At 41.5% G+C, this 24,412-nt stretch overlaps 1 protein-coding gene across 2 annotated transcripts in view; it reads right to left on the bottom strand.

Moving 5' to 3' along the window:
* The window catches only part of Cibar1 (CBY1 interacting BAR domain containing 1), a 16,262-nt gene extending 5,744 nt beyond the window's left edge, over positions 1 to 10,518 (bottom strand). Inside the window, exons 1-6 of one of the 2 annotated variants that reach the window (XM_050165021.1) lie at positions 10,241 to 10,518; positions 9,594 to 9,828; positions 7,603 to 7,671; positions 6,634 to 6,735; positions 4,362 to 4,382; positions 2,876 to 2,980 (exon numbers count right to left, since the gene is read on the bottom strand). In XM_050165021.1, the coding sequence (XP_050020978.1) occupies positions 2,876 to 2,980; positions 4,362 to 4,382; positions 6,634 to 6,735; positions 7,603 to 7,671; positions 9,594 to 9,828; positions 10,241 to 10,473 (765 nt within the window). In that variant the 5' untranslated portion in view covers positions 10,474 to 10,518. The remainder of the gene's footprint in view (positions 1 to 2,875; positions 2,981 to 4,361; positions 4,383 to 6,633; positions 6,736 to 7,602; positions 7,672 to 9,593; positions 9,829 to 10,240) is intronic. The other variant, XM_050165030.1, reaches the window with a different exon arrangement.
* Positions 10,519 to 24,412: the final 13,894 nt, after the last annotated feature.

Here is a 24,412-nt window from a genome sequence, read left to right as displayed (position 1 = left end):
TTCTAGATACATAGAGATTATATTTAGTATAGATAGTATAATCTTCAGCCTCTTTAAAGAGCTGTAGAAATTGGCCTTTAACCTAACCTAGAATTCTGTGCCAACGAGAAACAATTACTCCTGGCAACACCACTCTACTCCCGAGAGAACATTGAGCACCAAAGACACTCCACTGGGAGCTTGTCTTCTTGGCAGAACTGGCCTTTGGGTTAAGAAAAGCCCATACCTCAACTACTGACAAAGATATGAAACAGGATTGTCTTATCTTGCCAAGACAGGGTAGGATAATTCTAAGAAAGTTCCTTACATTTGATAATGGTATGTCAGTTATGTTAGGCCTTAGCCAAAGTTGGTTGACTCAACATTGCGAACGAGAATTTGGGTGATTGCCCAGGTAGTCAGTTGTCTCTGTCATTTGTTACACATTTTAGATATCTCTCATTTGTTAAGTAATATTTATTCCTTCTCAGATCTTTGATGGAGTTAAAGATTATATAATTGTAGTACTCTCTACATTATTTAGACTCCTTGAGATAGGATGTTTAACAAAACTTTTGTTCTCTATAATGTTTGTTATATTATTTGTTATTATTGTTTATAGTTGTTGTAGTTGGTTTAGTTCTGTCTTATTTAGACAAAAGGGGGAGATGTAGGGTTGGGCCAGCCCCTAAGGGGGCGGACTCGCCTCTGGCGAATGTTTACTGATAAATTGCACACGCAGAAGCCTGTGCTTCCCTTCCTGTTTTCCTGTGCTCTGCGGGAACCTTGGTTTCGCGAGTCTGGTTTTTCCATTAAAGTTGTGCAAATATTTATTACAATTTGTCTTCATTAATCTAAGCCACCACACATAATGAACAGCACTATGTTTAGATACCACTTGGAATTTCATCCCGAGCATCTTCAGAGAGATACAGGGTCACCTTAAGAGACTGAGTGACTTCTGACTAGGAATTAATTCTTTAATTGTTAGATTCCCTAAGATAAGGTCAAAAACCCACACAAGAATGTCCCCTGCCACATAATAAAGCATTAGAAATACAAAGAAAGGGGATTAAAAACTGCAAAGGAAAAAGACCAAGTAACATATAAATGCAGATCTATTGAAGAACACCTGATGTCTCAATGCAGACTCTAAAGCCAGAAGAACATGGACAGATGAGATGTCCTGCAGACCCTAAGAGACCAACAGACGCCAGCTCAGACTACTATATCCAGCAAAACTTATAATCACCATAGATGGAAAAAAAGATATTCTATGGCAAAATCAAATCTAAACAACAGAAGCTACTAGAAGAAAAACTCCAACGCAAGGAGGTTAACTACACTCAAGAAAACATAGGAAATAATTTCACACCAGCAAAACACACACACACACACACACACACACACACACACGCCACCACCACCACCACCACCAAAATAATAGGAATTGACAATCATTGGTCACTAACATCTCTCAACACCAATGGACTCAATTCTCCAATGAAAAAATACAGGCTAACAGAATGGATGTAAGAACCAGGGCCATCATTCTGCTGCTGCATACAAGAAATACACCTGGCTGGATAGTGGTGGCTCATTCCTTTAATCCCAGCACTCTGGAGGCAGAGGCAAGCGGATCTCTGTGAGTTCAAGGCCAGTCTGGTCTACAAGAGCTAATTCCAGGACAGGCTCCAAAACCACAGAGAACCATTACCTCAGAGTAAAGAGAGTAAAGAAGATTTTTCAAGCAAATGGACCCGAGAAGCAAGCTGGTATAGCCACTTCTAACATCTAACAAAATAGACTTCAAATCAAAATTAATCAAAAGATATAGAGAAGGATATTTCATATTCATCACAGGAAAAATCCACCAAAATAATGTTTCAATTCTGAATGAACATCTATTCCCCAAATGCAAAAGTAACTATTTGTAAAAGAAACATTAAAGCTTAAATCACACTTTGAAACTCACACAAAATTTGGGAGACTTCAATACCCCACTCTCACCAATGCACAGGTTATCCAGACAAAACAAATAATGGTGCTAACAGGCATTCTGACTCAAATGGAACTAATATCTACAGATTATCTCAACCAAACAGAAGAATATACCTTCTTCTCAGCATCTCATGGAACTTTCTCCAAAAAAAATCTATGCGATGATTCTTAACGCTATTCTGCTATACTCATAGACTGGTGCCCTAGCCCAACAGTCACCAGAGAGGCTTCACCCAGCAACTGATGGACACAGAGGCAGAGCCACAGCCACACATCAGGCTGAGCTTGGAGAATCTTGCAGACAAGGAGGAGGAAGGATTGTAGGAGCCAGAGAGGTCAAGGACATCACAAGAAAACCTACAGAATGCACTAACCTGGGCTCACAGACACTGAACCAACAACCAGGGAGCCTGTATGGGACTGAGCTAGGCCTGCTGCCTATATGTGAGAGTTGTATAGCTTGATTTCTTTTTCAGACTCTTCTAAGAGTGGGAGCAGGGGCTATCTCTGATTCTGCTGTCTATTTTTAGAACCCTTTTCTCCTACTGGGTTGTCTCTTCCAGCCTTAATAGGAGAGAATGTGCCTAGTCTCCCTGCAGCTTGCTATGCTGTGGCTGATTGCTTCTGATTTCCATGGGAAGCTTGCCCTTTCCTGAAGAAAATGGGAGGAGGGGTAGATGGGGGTCAGGAGAGGAGAATAGGAGGAAAGGAGGGAGGAGAAACTGCAAACAGAATTAAAAAAAATACAGCCTTATATTATGTCATAATAACACTTGATATATTTTGGTCTATAATTTTTTTAAAAAATTTAAGGACTCTGGGCTAAAAATCATTTTAGCAACTTTCCCCCCGACTTTAAGCAACATTAGGAAACATTCTGCATTAAGTTAATTACCTTTATGTCCTTTATTTTCTGCTTTTCAAAATTGTCAATAGTTTCCTCCAAATGTCGACTTGTTCGGGTAGCATCAATTGTGGCTCTCTGTAATTCGGTTTCCGCCTAAAGAGTGAGTCCCCCGAAAAGGAAAGATTTGGATCAGGATCCATGGAGCTGAATCCTTTAGTGAAAGTTACCATTCAGCGCCGGTCTTTCCTGGCCTCACAGTAACTGCCCACACTTACCTTACCACTGACAGACAAGGGAAGGCCTCTATTAGACAGCGTGCACAATGCACAACTTCAAGTTTGTTAAATGACCTTCAATCCCCAAACAAAAATGCTGTCTCTTTTCCGTGTCCTGCCGCGGTCCCATCTCAGTCTGTGCCATTGCCCACACTGTCCTTCGTCACACTGTTCCTCTCTCCTCACCCTCCGCCCCAAAGACAAGACCTGTAATCTGCTGGTATTTCCATGCCCACCCGCCCGTTGTATTCTCTGTACAATAAAGATTATCCATAAGACTATTTTCTAGATTGAGTGAACTAAATAAATCTTTGTGAAGGCCAAAATTTGCCTGCCTCTGCCTCCTGAGTGCGCCACCACCACATGGCTGAGACTCAAGTCTCTTATCACTATTTACTTTTACGAGTTCCCCAAATGCATTAGAGTCTCCCTGTATAGCCTGGGCGGTCCTAGGATTCTCTGATCGTGAACTCATGTTCTCCTGCCTCTGCCTCTTGGCTGCTGTGCTTACAGGTATATGTCACCATATCTCTATCTGTATAGTCATGGTCTGGGTTGGCTGTAAGCTTACTATCTGGTAGAAAATAACCTTAAACTTCTGATCCTTTTTACCTTCCAAGAGATGGGATTACAGGCATGTACCATCAAGCTCAGCTTAATCAGATCAATCAGATTCTTACGAGCTAACAACAATGCATTGCTTCGGTTTGGTTTATGGTCATTATATACTATGTATAAAGTAACTGATATATTAAATGGCAAGTTTTAATGCATTGCTTTATACATGGAGACATATACCCATACTGTCTAGATCTGTGTTTTAAAACAAATTATTGTGGCCACTATCTGAATACTGCCATTTACGTGTGAACTGCAGCTACAGAGGTTTTGAAAAAACTGTTTCCTAAGTTCTTCTAGCTGCAGATCAAGAATGCAGGGTACTACCAATCATGTCATTTCTCTTTAAGCATCTCTGCCTTTAGGACAAGATGCTCCAACCCATTAAATGTTAAGCAGCGCCAACAATTAAAAAGACATACCTCAAACTTATGATTACATTCTTCCTAATAAAGTTCTGTGCATAATACTAAAGTTATATTTTCTCTAAAGTCATATATAGTTTAATATTAACTGTAGGAAAATTTGGCATTTGTCATCAAAGTTCTGAGATGTAACATTCTGACATTGCTTTCTTTTCAAAGAATATATAAATGAAACAAGTAAAAGGGTTTACTCTCAGGGTCCATTTCTTGACACACCATTTTATTGCCCACCTGCGACTGAGAATTTTCATAAAGGAAAAAAACATTTCAAGAAGAATTGTATATTTTTAAAATAAAATCATATGCCTTTATAGAATTGCTCTACAGCTTTAAGATACTAAGCACTTAATGGTGTATCGATTTGCATCTGTATTTGTTTATATTTACCATATATAGTTTTTAAAAAACAAAGGCTTTCACCTTAATCCTAACTAGTATTAAAACTATTTAAAAATATAAAAAGTATTTAAAAACATTTCTGCACATTCCTGGGCTTTAAAAAAAAAAGAAAATTCAAATGTGAAGTTGAGTCCCTTTGAAGAGCTGCTCTGAAAACAGCTGCTGTCAGTTACTTGGTGTCTGGTCATTTTCTTCTGAGAATACACAGGCTGATTCCTAAGGATTATTGTATATAACATCCAGTTCCTGTGACTTTTTTTGTATGTAACGTACAGTTCTTGTGACTTTTATTTTGTATCTTGTCTTTGCCCTTCTCATTTTCTGATATTTTAGTTTAAAAATTGGGAATCTCTGCAGACTGTTTAAATGAAAGCATGGGGAAGCAGAAGCCATGGCTGGGATCTTTGTGCTCCGGCCTCTAGGAACTGCGATCCCTTTCTAAGTCTGAAATCCTCCTTCTGAGCACAGAACTCACCCAGAGCCAGTCTTTACAAAGAAAAGCCACATCGGTGATAATTATTATATTCACTGAAAACTGCTCAAAATTCTACAGTGGACCAATCTCAAGAAGGAGATGTTAAGATACAATTCCATGGCATTACCAGTGTATCCAGCAGAGTTATTACGGCTTCCGAACTGCTCAGAAATCACCTGCAGCCTTGGGGTGGAGAGGTGGCCCCTAGGACTGTCGTCACCGAAAGGGACTCCACTCACTCACATACTGCACTTGAGCAGGCCTCTGAGCAAACAGCTGAGCTGTGAGGGCCTCCCTGGTAAAAAACACCATGATGCTCTCAACTGGACATTTTTACTGTTACACTGAATACATTTACATGTATACTGACATGTATGTGCTAGTTCCAGGGTGTCAGAATCCTTCAGTCGCTCTGTGTAGTGAGCAAAACAATTCCCCTGTGACTAACTTACATTGTTTCTTTTCTATCTTGTTTTAGGTGTACCATAGGGCTTCCTCCTTCCTCTGCAGCAATGTGAATGGAGCACGTGTACATCAGACGAGTGGGACTTAGCAGTATAATCATTTTTGTGTTAAAGGTCAATATGAATGCTTATGACTCAATCAACAACTATTCAGGATTCTGGATGTTACATCGTCTTCAGAGACTCTCTTCCCTAAGAACAAAACAGACTTGATTCCCGACTTAATTCTTAAACATTGGCGATGCCCTAGTCTCCCTCAGAGTTGTCAGGCATGAACTTGAAGCATTCTCTGGTTTGTCCAGCTTGCTTAAGACAGACTCCAGCTGGAAATCTGAAGCTGCAATAAATGTTCTGCAAATGTTCTTCTGCACCAGACCAACTCAACTCTCTCTGCCTTTTCTTGTTTAAAGTAGAAGGTTGGGCTTATGTACCTTTGGTCCCGAGGGAGACGGACCAGGGAACTAGTGCAGCCCCGAATCACTGCACAGGGGCTCCCTTCAGGAACGGAGGTGTTCTTCAACCTCTAGTGCCCACAGAGAGCCACTCCCTATGTGGTGTCTGGCTAGGCTCGCAGTATCAACCCTGGGCAGGAGAATGGGGAGAGGCAGGAGGGGACGTTAGTGCTGGCAATGTATGTGTTGTTGGTCAGGAATGAGACACATCCTGGTTCAGGAAGTAATTGTTTCCGAGACGCTCCATTTTACAGCAAACACTCCGATTTAGATACTGCAGTATCTTGCTATGACCTTAATTATACTCAAATCTCCTGAAGGTTTGACTGGAAGTTATAGTCATGGCTTCATGTAATTCTTTTTTTTTTTTTTTTTTTAATTTGGTGAAGGCCATTGTGGGACTTTTTCCTTCTTCCTTAAAAGTATGGCAGGCAGAGCACTGAGACATTAGCATTTACTTTTTAATTTACCCTGAAAACACATACATTTCTGAGTGGATTGGGGGACAGCCTATCTGAGAAACAAAAGAACTGGTCAGAAACAAACTGCTTTCAGCCGGCTAGTTCCTCCTGTGGGGTCCCTAAATGGGCAGAGGATTCGCACACTTAGGTCCAGAGGTACAAACTTCCACATACACTTTAGTACTGCATACCTCACAAACTGTTTCTTAGAATTTTACATCAAGATCCAAAGGATACAATTACATGTCGGTCGGATGGGTTTCGCTGGCGCGTCCTTTCTAACTGAGATAACTGCTTGGCTTCTCGATTCCTGGCTGTTAATGTTGCTTTGAGATCATCCTGTAAATAAGCCCTTTTGTTAGTAAAACTTTCTAACTGAAGAATAAAACACTCTTTGCTAAGAATGGAAGACTGTTGCTTGTGTGATCCAGGCACCGTGAGCAGAGTTATTAGTACTGCACAATGTGTGTATGTGTGCACACGAGAGCATGTATCTCCTTACATTTCTTACTGTACAGCGTGTGTGCACACGAGAGCATGTATCTCCTTACATTTCTTACTGTACACCGTGTGTGTGCACACGAGAGCATGCATCTCACTACATTTCTTACTGTACACCGTGTGTGTGCACACGAGAACACATATCTCACTACATGTTCTTACTGTACACCGTGTGTGTGTGTACACGAGAACATGCATCTCACTACATTTCTTACTGTACACCGTGTGTGTGCACACGAGAGCATGCATCATACATTTTCTCAAAGTCAGACGCAATATGAGTAGAAAATCAACCATACAAATACACGACTATCATTTTGGCTGTGGTGATGCTCACAAGACCATATGTAACCATGAAAACCAAACACTGAAAAATAATTTTATTGTGTGCAATTTTACTCCAGTTTGATTTTAAAGCCAGTTTGTCAGATTTTAAGAATACAAGCCTCCTGTTTTAAAACAAAATATATAAACATGCATTCATATATACTGAGAGACTTTCCATAACAGTGGTTTTTACTGCTACGTGGAATATTAGTATACTTAGCAAGTTTGGTAAATGTGCTTTATTAGTTTTAAAGATCTGAAATTTTCTAAAGTATGTAAAAAGAATAACTGCATGTTATTTTTCCTTTGTTATAAAAAAGACAAAAACACTCATACCTCGTGAGACTACCAAATGGATAAGAGAATGGGTTTACTTACCCGTTTCATTTTTACAATTGTTCCATAAGCTTTCAAAGGTTCAACTACTTTGGCTTCAAGCCTTTCAACCTATTGAAAATTATATAAAATATAACTGAAAAGAAACATAGAAATGTCAAAATTTAAATACTGAAATAAAATCTATACTGTTTAATCTGAAATAAATGTTGTAAAGATGAATAATTTTGAAATTTTAAGATGATCCTCTATGGCAATGTTATAAAATTTGCTGACACTCAGAATCTCCACTCAAACATTAGAAACACAGACCACATGGCAACAGCCCCGGACACAGCTCTGGAACACAGCCTGGCAGGAAAGCGTCTGGCACCTCGCAGCTCTCATCCTTGGGCAGCACAGCGTTGATCTTACAGCTGTAGCTTCTGGGCAGTTTTAAGACTTCTGCAGTTTTAGGACAGCTACCATCTTCATGGGTTCAAGCAGATACTACCAGATATTACACAAGTGTCTCCTAATTCTTATAGCTCAAAGTTTCAGAAAAACTAAACCTGAAAGAGACGGTGTTGCTAGGAACGTTTAAAGAAACAACTCTCCAAAGCAGACAGCTCTGGGATTATTGCATTAGCTGCATTTTTAGACCATTTATGACTTATCCAAGCCTAGAACAAGTGGGCTTCGTGCTGCTGAGCTGCACACTGCCCAGTGGATCTCTTTTCACCTTGCAGTAAACACTTTCTCATACTCATTTAGAATTTTATCAAAGAACAACAAGAAGCAATTCTCTTACCCACACTAGGAAAAGGAACCGAAGCAGTGTCTTTTCACAGATACAAACACAAGAAAACGGTGGGGAACTGCAACTCTGGGAGGGCAGGCAAGCGGATGACATCTAGTTCTTCAAAGGGGCACTTTCCCAGCAATATACCGCTTTTCAAAATGATACACGTCTACCTAGTCAATGCCTTCCCCTTGCATACCTAATCAATGAAGCTTCATTTCATATTTACACTTTAGTTTCTGGAAATGATGTTATATGGCTGTTTCATTTTACAAGAGTTTAGGGAAATGTAAAACTTAGGTTCCCACCAATCATTTAAATATTCAGAATTCTAAAATCTGATTACGAATGTCCAGGACAGCTTACCCCACATCTAATGCCCTACACCGTGGGGATCATCCGCGCCTGCTCTAACAGCTTCCAGGTCTTTCCCTTGCCTACCTGTGTCATGGCCATTAGCACCTCCACCATTGGGCCAGCAGTGAAACAGAGCAGAGCGAATGCAAATCAGTTCACTTTGCTAGTTCATAAGTAGAATAAAATCTTTCTAGGAAGGGGAAATAACTGGCGAAATAGGGCTTTGGGATTATCTGTGCATAAAAACACCAAGTCTCCACTACCATGTATAATTCAGTATTGCTTGTTATTGAAGAAGTGTAAGCCAAGAACACAACATTTTCCTTACAGTATCCAGAAGCGATTAGTACTCAAATTGTGTATGCATAATGATGATACGTTCAAAAATTTGGGGTAACTGAAAATTTGTTTTAGGTATGAAAAAGAACAACGGCACTTGTCACAAAAGTAAAAAGGCCATGGGAGTTTGAACGTGGCGGCTTTTGTAAGTGAACTAGTATTCAAAGAAGCACGTGAAGGTGCCTATGCAGTACCCAAGGCAGGACAAGTACTGGGGGTTGTTGCTGTTGTTTGTTCTTTTAAGAAAGAATCCACAAGAGAAGACTCTGCTTACTCCGAGCCACCACACAACTTAGATCCTACCCCTTTTCCGAATACTTGCGCCCTGCAACCAAAGTTGCCAAATATTCGAATTGGGAAATTCAAGACTTCCATCACACCTAAAGTTTGGTTTGAAAGGCTCCCTAGAGTGGACTCACGGTCTTACAGACAGGAAACGCATTATCAAGTGTTAATTTACCGCTGTAAAGATACGGCACAGAGAAAAAGTGTCCACGATTCCTACACATTACTTCCTGGACTTTTATCATAATGACACCGTGACTGCATTTCATACCTCGGCTTGGCGGTAATCTTGAAGTTTGGCAAACTCATCGGCAAAGTTTTTCAGACCCTGCTTTAAATTGGGGGTCTCGGTAGAGGCATACAGGTTGATTTCATTCACCAGCAGGTCGGCTTTGTCTCGCAGCCTGGCAGTTTTCCGTACATAAGCAGCAAAGATTTGGCAAAGCTCTCCAAAATGCTTCTCCACGTTTGTGACAGCATCCTGCAGCTGTTTGGTCTGAGCATCTCTAGAAAAAGGAAATGCTGCTCTTAAAACATTAAGAAGGTGTCCCGTTCATTTTATTTGCAGCCTCCCCAACTCTCCCGGAGGCCCGGCCCTTCTCTAGGACCCGACTCGGGGTCTGGTCCTGCCTTGGCCCGCGCAGGCCCGGGATTAGGCCCTGGCTGGGCCCGCCGTGAAGGGGCGGCAGCTGCGAGCCTTGGCCCGGGCCCAGCGGCCTCCTGGGCTCTGCACCTCGGCGGCGCCCGGCCCAGCCCAGCGGGATGGTCGGTCTGGAGACTCTCTCGGCCCTGCTCTCGCTGCAGCCCGGAGGACCGGGTGCAGACTGCGGGGACCGTGCGGCCTGGGCCGCGCTCCCCTCGCCCGCCCACCCGGCCCTCTCCCTCGGGCGCCTGCAGGACGAGGCCCCGGGCGGTTACCGGTCTTCCAGGTTGCGTCTCAACATCTTGCCTTGCGCCCCTCCGAGGACCCGGGGTGGGAGCCCAACGAGCGCGGCTCCGGGGCGCCAGGGCGCGCGGGAAAGGGAGCCGTCGCCACTTTGACCGGGAGGCGAGAGCGCGCTGTGCGCGCCGCCGCGCCTGCCCGACGTTTCCGTGGCAACGCGGCGCGCGCCCCGGCGGTCAAGAGCAGGGCAAGGGAGACCAGAGGGCATTGGAGGGAGGGACCACTGAGCATCCCCCTTCGGGGCTGCTCTCAGGCCTCCCCGGCCGCTGGAAGCGAAGAAGAAAACCAGCCCACCCGTAACCGGAAGGGGGACGTGAAGCAAAGGTGAACGGGGTCCGCGCTCTGCTTCAGGATGTGAACTTACGCTGTGCTTGTCCCCGTACTTCTCTGCTGAACGTGACAATGTGGGCTTTTAGAGGCCGCCTTTGGAAGAGAGATCTGTATTAGTTAGATTTCTATTGCTGGGATAAGACCATGATGGAAAACAAGTTGGGGAGGAAAGGTGGTTTTTTTTTTTTTTTTTTTTTTTTTTTTGGCTGACACATCCCAAGTCACACACTGTTCATTGAGGAACTCAGGGCCTGAACCTGGAGGCAGAAACTGGAAACAGTGGCCGCAGAGGAACACTGCTTGCTGGCTTGTTCAGTTGCCTTTCTTATATACCCCGGGACCTCCTGCGCAGGGGTGGCACTGTCCACAGTGCGCTGGGCCCTTCTACCTCCTTCATCGGTCAAGAAAACCGCCATACAAGTTTGCCTACAGGCCCTTTTAACGAGCGCATTTTCTGAATCTAGGTTCTATCTTCTCAGAGAACTCTAGCTTGTGTCAAATTGACAAAAACCCAAAAGCCCAAAGAGTCCTTTCAAACTGCCTCATCTTTAATTTTATTCCCCTCCCCCATACAGCTTCTACTTTATGAAAAAGATTATACTTGACCCAGGGAATACGTCTAAGAAAAGAAGCAAGGGTCCATAGTTTGAGGAGACACGAATAACCCAGAGCTTTTCCTTTAACTTCTGGACACCCATGGCCTTGACTTCGCATGCAAGAATGTGCGTGGGGGGGGGGGAGGGCTGAGAAAGGGAAGGGGAGAGGAGACAGAGAAACTTCTCTTTCGAATGAACTCTGCATCCAAATTCAAGGTTTATGTGCTTCCCTGGGTTTCTCCCATGCTTGGCTAGCACACTCCTGATTTGGTGTTGTTTCCTCGAAACGAAGCGTGATTTTTTTTCTTGTGCTCATCAGTGCCTTCTACAAGTCCGTGAAGGGCACAGATGGCTCTCCTAGCCTTGTGTAAGGTCTGCTTTAAAGTCCCCTCTTCTCCCATGTTGTAACTTCTGTTTCAGAGCCCCTATATTAATACTTCTGTTTTAGAGCCCCCTGCTCTTTCATGGTGTAAATGTCCCCCTTCTCACTTGTATTTATGTATAAGCCAGCTGTCGGATGCCCAGAGTCTCAAAGAAAAGAATCCTAACATAACAGTTAACCAAGAACTACAGTTACTATATTTAGTCCATTTACACTAATCATTCAGGAAATTTGAGACACTATGAGAAGTCCAAACCTAATAATAATAAGAATAGAGAAAGGAGAATAATTCCAACTCAAAGGCCTAGAAAATATTTCAACAAAATCAAAGAAGAAAAATTTCCTAACCTAAAGAAGGAGATACCGATAAAGGTACAAGAAGCATACAGAACAGCAAAGAGTTTGAATGAGAAAATAAAGTCTCCTCAGTACATTATAATCAAAACTCTAAACATACAGTACAAAGAAATAATATTAAAAGATGCAAGGGAAAAGACCAAGTAACATACAAAGGCAGATCTATTAGAATTACACCTGACTTCTCAAAGGAGACTCTAAAAGTCAGAAGGATCTGGACAGATGTCCTGCAGACTCTAAGAGACCACAGATGCCAGCCCAGACTACTATAAACAGTAAACTTCCATTCACCATAGTTGGAAAAAAAAAATAAGATATTCTATGGTAAAGTCAAATTCAAACAATATCTATCTACAAAGTCAGTCTTACACAAGATATTAGAAGGAAAACTCTAACCTAAGGATGTTAACTACACTTATGAAAACATAGGAAATAGACTCACATCAGCAAAATCCAAAAAAGAAAAATGCACATGCTTACACACTCACCTATACACCACCAATAGAAACGGCAACAACAATTATGAAATAACAGGAATCAACAATTATTGGTTATTGATCTCTCCTAATATCAATGGTCTTAATGCCCCAATAAAAGGATTCAGACTAACAGAATGGATGTGGAAATAGGATCTATATCTTCTGCTACATTGAAGAAACACACCTCAACATCAAGAAAAACCGTTACATTCAGATAAAGGATAGGAGAAAGATATTCCATGCAAATGTACTTAAGAAGAAAGCTGGTATGATCATATTAATAGCCAACAGAATAGACTTCAAATCAAAACTAATCAGAAGAAATTAGAAAGGACACTACATACCCATTGTCTTAGGGTTTTCTGTTGTTGTAAAAAGACATCATGACCTCAGCAACACTAATAAGGAAAACATTTAACTGATAGGACTTGCTTATAATTTCAGAGGTTCAGTTCATTATCATTATGTCGGGGAGCATGGTGGCTTATAGGCAAGTGTGATGCTAGAGAAGGCAACAGAAAGTCAACTGAGACACTGATCAGTATCCTAAGTATAGAAAACCTCAAAGCCCACCTCCACAGTGACATAATTCCTCCAACAAGGCCACACCCACTTCAACAAAGCCACACTTCCTAATAGTGCCACTCCCTATGAGATTATGGGGGTCAATTACATTCAAATTACCACATTTCACTCCCTGGCCCTCATAAGTTTTTAATAATATCAAAATGCAAAATGCATTTAGACCGACTTGAAAAGTTACCATTGTTTTTAACAGCCTCAATAATGTTTAAAAGTCCAAAGTAAATCTCTTAACTTTAATCTCCTGTTGAATAAAAATAAAAAGCAAATAACATACTTCTAACATATAATGACACAGGATACACATTATTATTCCAAAACATAGGTAAGAGGGCATAGGAAGAGATACTGGACCAAAAGCAAGAATAAAAGCCATCAGGGCAAACACTAAACTCTGTATCTTCATTTCTGATGTCAATACGCTCTTCAGATCTCCAATTCTATTCAACCTTATTGACGGCAACACACTTCTCTCTCTTGTGCTGTTTCTACTCCGTTAGCAGCTCTCCTTGGCAGGTATCCCATGACTTTGGCATCTCTAATATCTTGGGTTTTCCAAGGCAATTCAGGCTTTAACTTCACAGCTTCCTGCAATGACCTCTCTACTAAGCCTCCATTCAGGGATAGCCTTGACACATGCCTTGTCTCAGCGGCTTTCTCTACATAAGGGAGCAATTTCCATAACAGTTGGGGGAGGCTGCTTGTTAATTTCCCAACCACCCTGACTAAAAATAATCACACAGAAACTATATTATTTAAATCACTGCTTGGCTAATCACTTAAACGTGTTGCTAGCTAGCTCTTATATCTTTGGTTAACCCATTTCTATTAATCTTTGTATCGCCACATGTCTCGTGCATACCGGCAAGGTTCCAGCATGTCTTTCTGTCCCCAGTGGTGGCTACATGGCTTCTCCCTGACTTTGCCTTCTTCTTCTTCCTAGCATTCAATTTAGTTTTCTCTGCCTAGCTCTATTCTGCCCTATCACAGGCCAAAGGAACTTCTTATTCATTAACCAAAAAAAGCAACACTTGTGCAGAAGGACTTCCTACAGCACATAACCTGTTTGTTCTGTCCTTAACTCTGAAGCCAGAACCACATGGCCAAAGCTGCCAAGTTCTGCTGCTTACTTGGCTGGAACATGGCCCCTCATTCAATTACATCTTCATCAGCTTTCTGTCCTCCACTCCCTGAGGTTGGCTGCCCTAAAACTTGCTCTGTAGACCAGTCTGGTCTCAACTAGCCTTTCCTTTTCCAGTGGTGGTATCAAAGGTGTGTACCTGGTTCTAAGGTTTTCTTATTTCCTTTTCATAAGCTGACAACTTTGACAAAGTAAGTCTCAAAAGATATAAGAAAATAGAAATAATACCCAGCATCTATCAGACACCACTGAGTAAAGCTAGATATCAACAAGAACAGAAACAGAAAGTTTCATGGGAACTAAACAACTCTCTACTGAATGAGTAACAGGTCGAGACACAAATAAAGAAATTAAAGATTTTTCTAGAATTCAGTGAAAATAAATATACAGCAGACCAAACTTATGGGATACAACGAAAGCAGTGCTAAGAGGAAAGTACAAAGCACTAAGTGTTTACAGAATAAAGACTGATATAATACCAACAACTTAACAGCACAACTAGTAATTCTAGAACAAAAAGAAATAATCATACCTAAGAAGAATAAATTGTAAGAAATAATCAAACTCAGGGCTGAAAATCAACAAAATAGAAACAACAAAAATAATTTAAAGAATCAATAAAATAAAGATAGGCAAATAAGGAAAGAATAAAATAAGAATCCAAACTAACTACAAGGTGGAGAAATAATATTCAAATAAACAAAATTGGGAATTAAAAGGAGAGAGATAATGACTCAGTGGTTAAGAGCATTGCCTGCTCTTCCAAAAGTTCTGAGTTCAATTCCCAGCAACCACATGGTGGCTCACAACCATCTGTAATGAGATCTGGTGCCCCTTTGAGGAAGAGACCTGTCAGTCATCCCCATCAACTTAGACCATGAAACCCAATAAGGACAAGTTCAACAGAACCACCATATATTGCTTCCCAAGCATGCCTCAGCCAGGGCATAAATTTCATTTTATTCATAACAGACACTGAGGAAATTCAGAGAACCATAAGGACATACTTTAAAAACCTGTACTCCAGGAAATCGGAAAATTTAAAAGACATGGGTAATTTTCTTGATAGGTACCACTTATCAAAATTGAATCAAATTCAGATAAACTATTTAAATAGACCTATAATCCCTAGTGAAATAGAAACAATCATTAAAAGTCTTCTAACCAGAAAAAAAAAAAAACCAACTCCAAAACAAACAAATAAAAAAGCAAAAGTTCAGGGCAAAATGATTTTAGAGCAGAATTCTCTTAGACTTTCAAAGAAGAATTGATGTCAATACTCATTAAATTATTTACAAAATAGAAACAGAAGGAACAGCCCAACCCGTTTTATGAGGTCACAGGTGCCGTGATATGGAAACCACATGAAGACTCAACAAAGAAAGGGACTTACAGACCAATTTCCCTTATAAACATAGCATCAATAATTTTACTTAACAAAATAACTGCAAATTGAATTCAAGAACACATCAAAAAGTTCATCCAACATGATCAATTAGGTTCCATTTCACAGATGCAGGATGGTTCAGCATATGAAAATCAGTAAATGTAATCCACCACATAAATAAACTGAAAGAAAAAAAATCCATATGATCGTCTCATTAGATTCAGGAAAGGCCTCTGACAAAATCCAGCACCCCTTCTGGTAAAAGTCCTATAGAGATTAGGGATACAAAGGGGCACACCTAAACATAATAAGAACAACAAACAGCAAGCCTATAGCCAACATCAAATTAAATGGATAGACACCCAAAACAGTTCCACTAAAATCAGGAAAAAAACCAAAGTTGTTCACTATCTTCACACCTGTTCAATATACTGCTTGAAGTTCTAGCTAGAGCAATATGACAACTGATGGAGATCAAGGAGATACAAATAAAAAGGAGTAAGTCAAAGAATCTATTTGCTGATGATAAGATAGTATACATAAGTGACCCTAAAAATTCCACTAGGGAACAGCTGATAAACATTTTCAGTAAAATGGCTAGATACAAGATTAACTGGAAAAAAAAAGCAAATGACAAATGAAGAAATCATGGAAACAACATCGTTCACAATAGCTTCAAATAATATAAAATATCTGGGGGTAACTTGAACCAAGCAAGTGAAAACTTTTTGATATAAGCTCCAAGTCTTTGAAGAAAGAGATTGAAGGACATATCAGCAGATGGGAAGATTTCCCATGCTCATGGATGGGTAGGATTAACATCATAATTATGGCAATCCTACCAAAATCAATCTGCACATCCAATGCAATGCCCATCAAAATACCAACACAATTCTTCACAGACCTTGAAAGCATAATGCTCAAATTCAAAGAGGAAAACACAAACCTCAGGATACCTAAAACAGTTCTGAGCATTAAACAAGCTGCTGGAGGTCTCACCGTTCTGACTTCACGCTGTACTACAGAACTGTTGGCATAAAATAGACATCTTGACCAAGGGGATCAAATTGAAGAGCCAGACATAAAATCCACAAACATAGGAGCACCTGATTTTTGATAAAGAAGCCAGAAATATACACTAGGAAAAGGACAGCATTTTCTCCAATTGGTGCTGGTCAAATTGAGTGTCTATAATTTTAGAAGAATGGAAGTAGATCCAGACTCATCACTCTGTACAAAATTCAAGCCCAAGTGGATCAAAGACCTCAGCATAAAATCAGTTACACTGACCCTGATAGAAGAGAAGGTGAGGAATACCCTTCAATGCATTGGCACAGGTTCCTGCCTTGATTCCCCTCCTGATGAACTATAAACTGTGAACAGATATAAGTCCTTTCTTCTACAGAAGTTTCTTTGGTTTGTTCTGTTTATCACCACAATAGAAAACAAGGCACAGCACTTCTGTATGATTTTTAAAACATGATGATTCCTTTTCTCCACGACTGGTTCTGTATCACACCAAAAAATGAATTGTAAAGTTGGAAAATTCAATCAATGGATTCATTATTTTGTATACTAAATAGATAGTTCCTTTTCTAGTTAAGAACTGACAATTGCGTTGCCTGGGGGAGGGAGGCTGAGCAGAAGGCGTTACTTGAAAGAGTGTAACTAACATTCCATGCTTTATAGGACAGGTCCTGATGAGGGTGCTAAAGCCAGTGCTCACACTGGGATGGAGAAAACTCTACCCCTGTTTGTTACTGAGCCATCAGAGCTGGCTTTGAGTGCATAGCCAGGCTTTTGGGGGTGCACACGCAAGCAGGAAGAATATTTGGAGTTTGCTGAGTCACTCTCTGGACTCTAGGATCATGCTGGTTACATTTACCAAGCTCAGGCTCCTGTCTATGGAACAGTTGAGACTTAGATAATCAGGTAATGTGTGTGTGTGTGTGTGTGTGTGTGTGTGTGTGTGTGTGTGTGTGCAGCTTCTATAATAATACTGAACATGGCACATGTGGCAACTCTGGATTAATAGGACATCTCTCTTAGTGTGGTTCTTCTTGTGAGGTGACAAAGCTAAGTTGTCTTCAGCCCAAGGGTGAGGACCCTTCTTCCTCTTCTTGAGTCCCAGCTCCAGCCAGCCACACTCTAGATCTGGTGCTGTTTGTTCTGGTGCAGTGACCTGGCAAAGTTTTCTTCTTCATTTACCAACCACAGTGACAACCACAACAAATTCCCTCTTGATAAAACTCTGACTCTTTAAAAAAATACAGTCCTATTTCTCTCCTTGACATCTGTCCTCTCACCCTGGATCGCACTGACTAACACCTTACTCTCTGGGATCCCGGATGATCTGATAATCTCTTGGTCTCCACATGTCTCCTTCTGGAACCTCTTTTTAGTGCTCAGCTATGCCTGCCTAAAACCACACCACATCAAAGGGCACGCAGCAACATCCACACTCACAGACAGGGTCCTCGCGTATGGTAGGGTGCTTCCTTTGGTAATTATAGCAGTAAATCTTTCCCAGCAGAAGTTCTCCACGCCCCCCTGTGATGCCAGACGCGCTGCTCTTTCCTGGCTCTGCTTCCTGCTGCTCCTGCCTTGAGTGCACCCAATCCTTGCTGCTCAGCAAGCACCTCCTACTCCTCCACCCTGTCTGCGACTCCCTGGAGGGATCAGGGCTCAACGTTTGATTCTGGCATCTACCAGTGTTTATTTTCAAGTGATTCTCTTTGTGCTCCACGTGCCCCTTGGTCACAATTGCACCCAAGTTATGTGGAGCCCCATATGTTTTGAAGAGCAGCAACCTCGGGGCGAATCTCCACTAAATGAAGGTTCTGGCCCTTAGGAGTTTAAAGTTGAGTTCTATAAGTGTTGAGGAAATTATGGCAGTAAATTAATTCAATAGCAAATGTTTACTATCTCCTGTATGCCAGATCTGACATGATGCCCTGCATACACTGGCATATATTAAAAAAACAAACCCAAAATGTCTGTAATCTATTTAGTGAAGAGATACAGGCAGAGAACCATAGACGAATGTAGGCATCTCTTCCGTTTCTACCGTCCTACAAACTGTAAGTTTTTACAAAGGCAAACAGAAAAGTAGGGTGGAGTGAAAGAAGCCAGGGGTGCTGGTGTCAGGAGGGACAATGTCCAGCCTTCTCATTAATGACACCCAGGTCTGAGCCAGTTACTCTACAGACAAACACATGTCAATCTGAGGCCAGCTCTGTAACAGGAGGAAGATTCCTCTTAGCATCTTAAATAGACAGGAAATGAAAACAAACGTTATCTACGTTGACGAGAAAACGGGCCCACACCTGTACTTGGGCTTGGATTTGAACCCAGGTAGTTTAACCTAAAAGTATAGGTTTTTAATTAGTACTTTGTTGTTTATGGGATGCGTTAAATCCCCCGAATTCTCCTTCGGTTTTCAAATATCTGGTGTAGTAATCTTTTCCTTTAACAGCAAAACTCATTGAAAAGAGTAAAGACTCTTTCCACAGGCAGGGGGCAGCAAATGATTGGTTTTGAACGTGAACGGTTCATTCAGGATGACTTATGAAAACAAAAACAACCCCACAGAAACCCGTTTAATCGTAGTAAACAATGGCCCTAAATGAGACGCAGTACACGTCTTCCCTATTCATTTGGAGTGGCATCCATTTCTTCCCTGCTAATAGAAACACTTAAAGCCATTGCTTTAAAGAAATAGATCAGCATATCAACTCAATCTGAATCTCAATATCAACATTACGAACACCTTATGCTTGGTTGTATATTATTTTAAGATTCCAGGCTGTGTACATTCTTCTCTTCCTACTTTGTTTTTTAAAATTACATTGTCACTTTTTTCTTTTTAAATATATTCTGTTTACAGTTTCCTCCTCCCAGCTCCTTCCCATCACCCTTGCCCTTTGGATCCACTCCTCTTCTGTTTCTCCTTAGAAAGGAACAGGTCTCTAAGAGGTAACAACCAAACCTAGCAAAATAAGATATAATAAAATAAAACAGAAAGCGTCCCATCGAGACTGGACATGGCAAACCAACAGAAGGAAAAGAGCCCAAGAGAAGTTGCCAGAATCATTTTTTAAAATTTCAGTAATGTTTGGTTAACACGAAAGATGATGGCTTCCATTAGGTCATGTCCTGTGACTTTATCTTTGCTTTCTGCTCAGATCATCCCTGCCCTGTCATCTTCCTCTCCCTCCTCCTCCCACTGACCCCCTCCTCTCAGTACCCCCGCTCTTCTTTCATGTTGTGTAGATGTACTTGTGTGTATGTGTACATTTATATTCTGCATCTGAGAAAAAACTAGCTTTATTCTTCTTCCCCTATTAATTTCTCTTCTTTCTCCCTCCCCCTACTTCCTCTCTTTAAACCTCTTCCCCCACATAGTCTCTCTCTACTTTCATGTCACATAGTTTTTAAAAAATCTATTGAAATATATATATAATGTATTTTAAATTAGCAGAGTTAGAAGAAGGAATAAAGTTGATGTGTAGTTAAGTTTGTTTTTTTTTTTTTTGGATTTTTCGAGACAGGGTTTCTCGTCGTCGTTGCTTTGGACCCTGTCCTGGAACTAGCTCTTCTAGACCAGGCTGGCCTTGAACTCACAGAGATCCGCCTGCCTCTGCCTCCCGAGTGCTGGGATTAAAGGCGTGCGCCACCACTGCCTGGCTGTAGTTATGTTTTATATATACTTTTTATTAATTGGAGCCTTCATACCTGTATATAATGAAATATGGCCATATACACTTCATCCCATTTCCCTCCAATCCTCCACAGCTCCTCCGTCATAACTTTACTTCTTCCTTTCTTTTACTGATAGCCCAATATGTCCAGTTACTGCAGCCATGGGTGTGGGACCATCGCCTGGAGCACTGGAAATCTAGAAGCCACACCCTCAAAGAAGTATGATTCTCCCTTCCCAGCAGCATCAGCAGCAAATAGCTCCCCAGTAGGGTTTGGGGGCTGAGACCTTCTCCTCCATCTCTGCTAATGTTCTGTCCAACTTGCTCAGCCTTCCACGCTACCCTACAATGCTGCTTTCTCTTCTGAGTCACGATAGAATCGTGTTTCTATCGTCCTTCTAATCAAACACCCCCATACACAATCAGGTAGACTTTATCCTGAGCCACTTCATTGGATTACAAGCTCTGAACTTCCTCAGCTTTGGAGCCCCTGCCCTGCGTACTTAGTCTTGCGTGGAGTAGTTTTCTTTCTCTGGTTTCTTTCATTGCTGTGCCCTTTGCTAGGAGTGATTTGCTCTGATACCTGTGTGGCTGATCCCCTCTCTCTTGTGGGTTCTACACTCAGAGTTTACATTCTCTTTATGTCATTGTGGGTTGCCTATTCCTGCAATATTATTTTTTCTTAGCACAAAATACATAACACATCGTGTAGATTTTACTCATTTTTATTGTTTATTTGTTGCCTAGATTGCAAGTTACAATAGGACAGAGATTTTTGCCAATTCAGTTTGCAACTCTATCCATAGTTCTTAGTACAAAGTAGGAGATCAATACATATTTAAGGAATAAATAAACAGATAGCAGCCTTCAGTAAACACAGCAGCAATGAGCCACGGTGTATATGCATTGGATCTGAGCCTAGAACTAATGTCAAGGGAGATGAATGGGTTTCCCCCAACATATGTGGAAAGGTGCTAGCAAAATTAGATCACATTTACCTAGATCTATTTTATAAAAAACAACTAATTGTTTCACTGGTGTTTGCAAGCTTCTATGTAAGAATCTGCATCTAAGGATTCCAATCCGTTCCTACTCGTCAGAGGGCCTTGTCTCCTTACGCGCCAGAACAGTGATTACGCCTCAAAGACAACTGCTCAGCTCCTCGCCACTGTCACCTGCGGTTTGTACAGCTGAGTCCATTGTTACATGTTTGTTTACATGGTGTGGCATATGGCATTGGTCATTCTGGCCCCAGTCGTGTCCTGAAGATTTACAGTGGCACTAGGCCTTACTACGTGGTGTTTGAACTGAAAATTAGATTTCCTTTTTTCTAATAGCTGAGTGCTGAATATTTGGACAGGAATTTTGAACGACGAAGTTCAGAGTTTGCATCCTGTTGCAAACAAATGGGTTTCAAAGGCACTTATTGGGCTAAGGCTAAAGTACCTTCACTCAAGAAAAACAAGCTCCGATTTGGATAAATTAGGGAAAATTTGATACTTAGGACAAAATGAGGAAAATGTTCAACCTTGTAGTAGAATTTACGGAAGTACAAAAAAACTATCAGTTTCAATTTGCCTGAGCGCAAATAATTTCCAGAAAGTCAGACTCTTGTAAAGTGTTTTGATTTTGCTTTCAAGTAAAGCAAAGTGCCCAAGAGCACTCACTGCAGATGCTCTTCAGAAAACTGCAAGGCTTTGCTCTCAGAGCAGGGAGAAGCTTCTTAGTAATTCTGATTATTTTACTAGCTAGATTCCCACAGCTTTAGCCAGAGTTATTAGTTTTGTTAAATAAAGGAGAAATCTGGATGTCTCTGTAAAGCAGGACTGTGTTTGACAGGATTATTGCAAGTGGAGAGTGGAACAATGTAGGAGAGAGGATGGGGAGTGGAGCATTGCAGGAGAGAGGACGGGGAACAGAACATTGCAGGAGAGAGGATGGAGAACGGAACATTGCAGGAGAGAGGATGCAGGAGAGAGGATGCAGGAGAGAGGATGCAGGAGAGAGGATGCAGGAGAGAGGATGGGGAGTGGAGCATTGCAGGAGAGAGGATGCAGGAGAGAGGACGGGGAACAGAACATTGCAGGAGAGAGGACGGAGAACAGAACATTGCAGGAGAGAGGATGCTGGACCGCAGGACTGAGGAGCACTCTCATCATGGGAGAGAAGGGATTTCCTTTCTAAGAAATGAATCAGGCAACAAAGAACTGGCATGGGATGTGGGTTGACAAAGAGGCACAAGGGAAAGTAGAGACTTGAGCCAGAGCAAAGAACAGCATTGCAGAGGGCCCATGGCCTTGTCAGAGCAGAGGCGACACATGGAGCAAAGACTTGATGGACAGGGTGGTTCCTTGTAGCAAGCGAAGCTGCAGACCCCAGAAAATAGCAGGGAGGCTACTTTAATCTCTAGTGTCTTCCAACACACAGCTCAGGTAAAATTTGCTCACTTTAAAATGTAGGATGGGTTTTGAAAAATACCCTAGCGTTTTTCTTTTACAAAGGGATTTAAAATAACAATTTGATGGTCATTAATTTTGACATTTGGAATTTTCTCTTCAGGATGCATGTGTGTGTGTGTGTGTGTGTGTGTGGTATGTAAATTATTTAAAAATAAAATCATGACCATAGAAGGGAATCTTTGAGATAAAGAACACAATTGGACATGCAGCCTGCTGTTGGGTTGTATGTCAGTTGGCACCCAGGGCAGTACATATTTAAAATCAGAACATGAAGGGTAGGAGAAAAGAAATCTTTGGATTACTGATCAACAAAAATTAGCAATCAGAAAGTCTTCCTTTAAAGGCATGCGTCTTGCTCACCCTAAGCTACTTCCTCTGTAGGAAAATGGAAGACTATTTACTGAACCTTTGAGAGGTTCTTTCTAAATGAAGGAAAAAGATAAGACAAGAAAGTTGAAAAATATACAAAGAATTAGGATAAAACATCAGGTGATTTATTTTTATAGTGTACTTAAAAGTTCAGAAAACATAAAGTTCATAGTAAATCAACTTACTTATTTACTTAAGAAACAATTGAGTTGAGCACAGCAGCTTGAAGAGTTGTTGGTTTGTTTTTTCCTTCAGCTGAGCATTCACACCTGAATCTGGTTTTCCCTAGAATATCTCTCCAGGTGAAAACTTGTTCTTGCATTCAGACCTCTGAAACTTTAAAACACATCAAAACCAAAAAAGAAGTGGACTAGGGACAGGGAAACTCTGTAGCATTGTGGGAAAATTCATCCTTACTGAGACTCATCGCTGAGGAAACCTAGTAACCATTTCGGCACTTAACGGGTGGGTGACCCCAAGATCAGCCCAATGTTCCTAACTTCAGCTTCCTCTTCTCTTAAAGATACGCAGGTGGGACTTAATGGTCAGTGTAGCTGCATCCACTTAATCTTCCCAATGCCGGAAATTCCTAGACTCACGAAGGAATTTAAATACTGTGCCACCAATGTTCTCCAAAAGTTGGGTACAGGTCGAAAGGAAGGCTTTTACATTTGGAGGAGGCTGGCAGAAAACCTGCAGAGACTGTAAAGTGGGAGAGATTTTCCTCTGAGAAGACCTGGTACCCAGGGAAACAATGGTTGTCGCTGGTGAAGCGCGCCCAGCATCCTGCCTTCCCTTCTCCGCCTGCTAATTTACAGGTGTGCTGTCTTCCCCTCCCCCACCTTTCTGCAGAGAACTCAGGCAAGGACCCAGTTTCCAGCCTCAGCTGCGCCTCTGACAGCTCACACCTTCCCTGGGGCCTCCACACGGGGCGCGGAGCAGTGTCGCTGCTATTTCACTTTCAGACAGTAGATGTCGCTGGCTTTCTGTCGGAAGAGTGTGCCTAGCAACATAATTGCCGGTCTCTGCCTCCAATCTGTACTGGACCCCTTAGAAGCAGGTATGTTCGGTTTTTACTTGTGATCACATCTTCTAGGCAGAGATTTCACTAATTTATGTAACACCCCCAAACAGTGCTTTCCCAGTTTAGATGTTTCTATTGATGAGTTTTTTTCTTTTCTTTTTTTTTTTTAATCATTTTTCTTTTTCTTTCCGATTTTGATGTCACTGGTGGAAAAAGCTATCTCCCTGTCTTAAGGATTTTCCTTAAATCGTGCCATCCTCCACGAGGCATTGAGAAGCTGTCTTCTGGAAAAGGTAATTTTAGAGAGAGTGTAAAAATGACAATATCTTCTGGCTAAACTT

Source organism: Alexandromys fortis, unplaced genomic scaffold (genome assembly GCF_014885135.2).
Source record: "Alexandromys fortis isolate MF-2015 unplaced genomic scaffold, M_Fortis_MF-2015_v1.1 scaffold_18, whole genome shotgun sequence".
NCBI lineage: Eukaryota > Metazoa > Chordata > Mammalia > Rodentia > Cricetidae > Alexandromys > Alexandromys fortis.
Note: the sequence above shows the minus strand (reverse complement) of the source record. Positions and strands in the feature narration are given on the sequence as shown.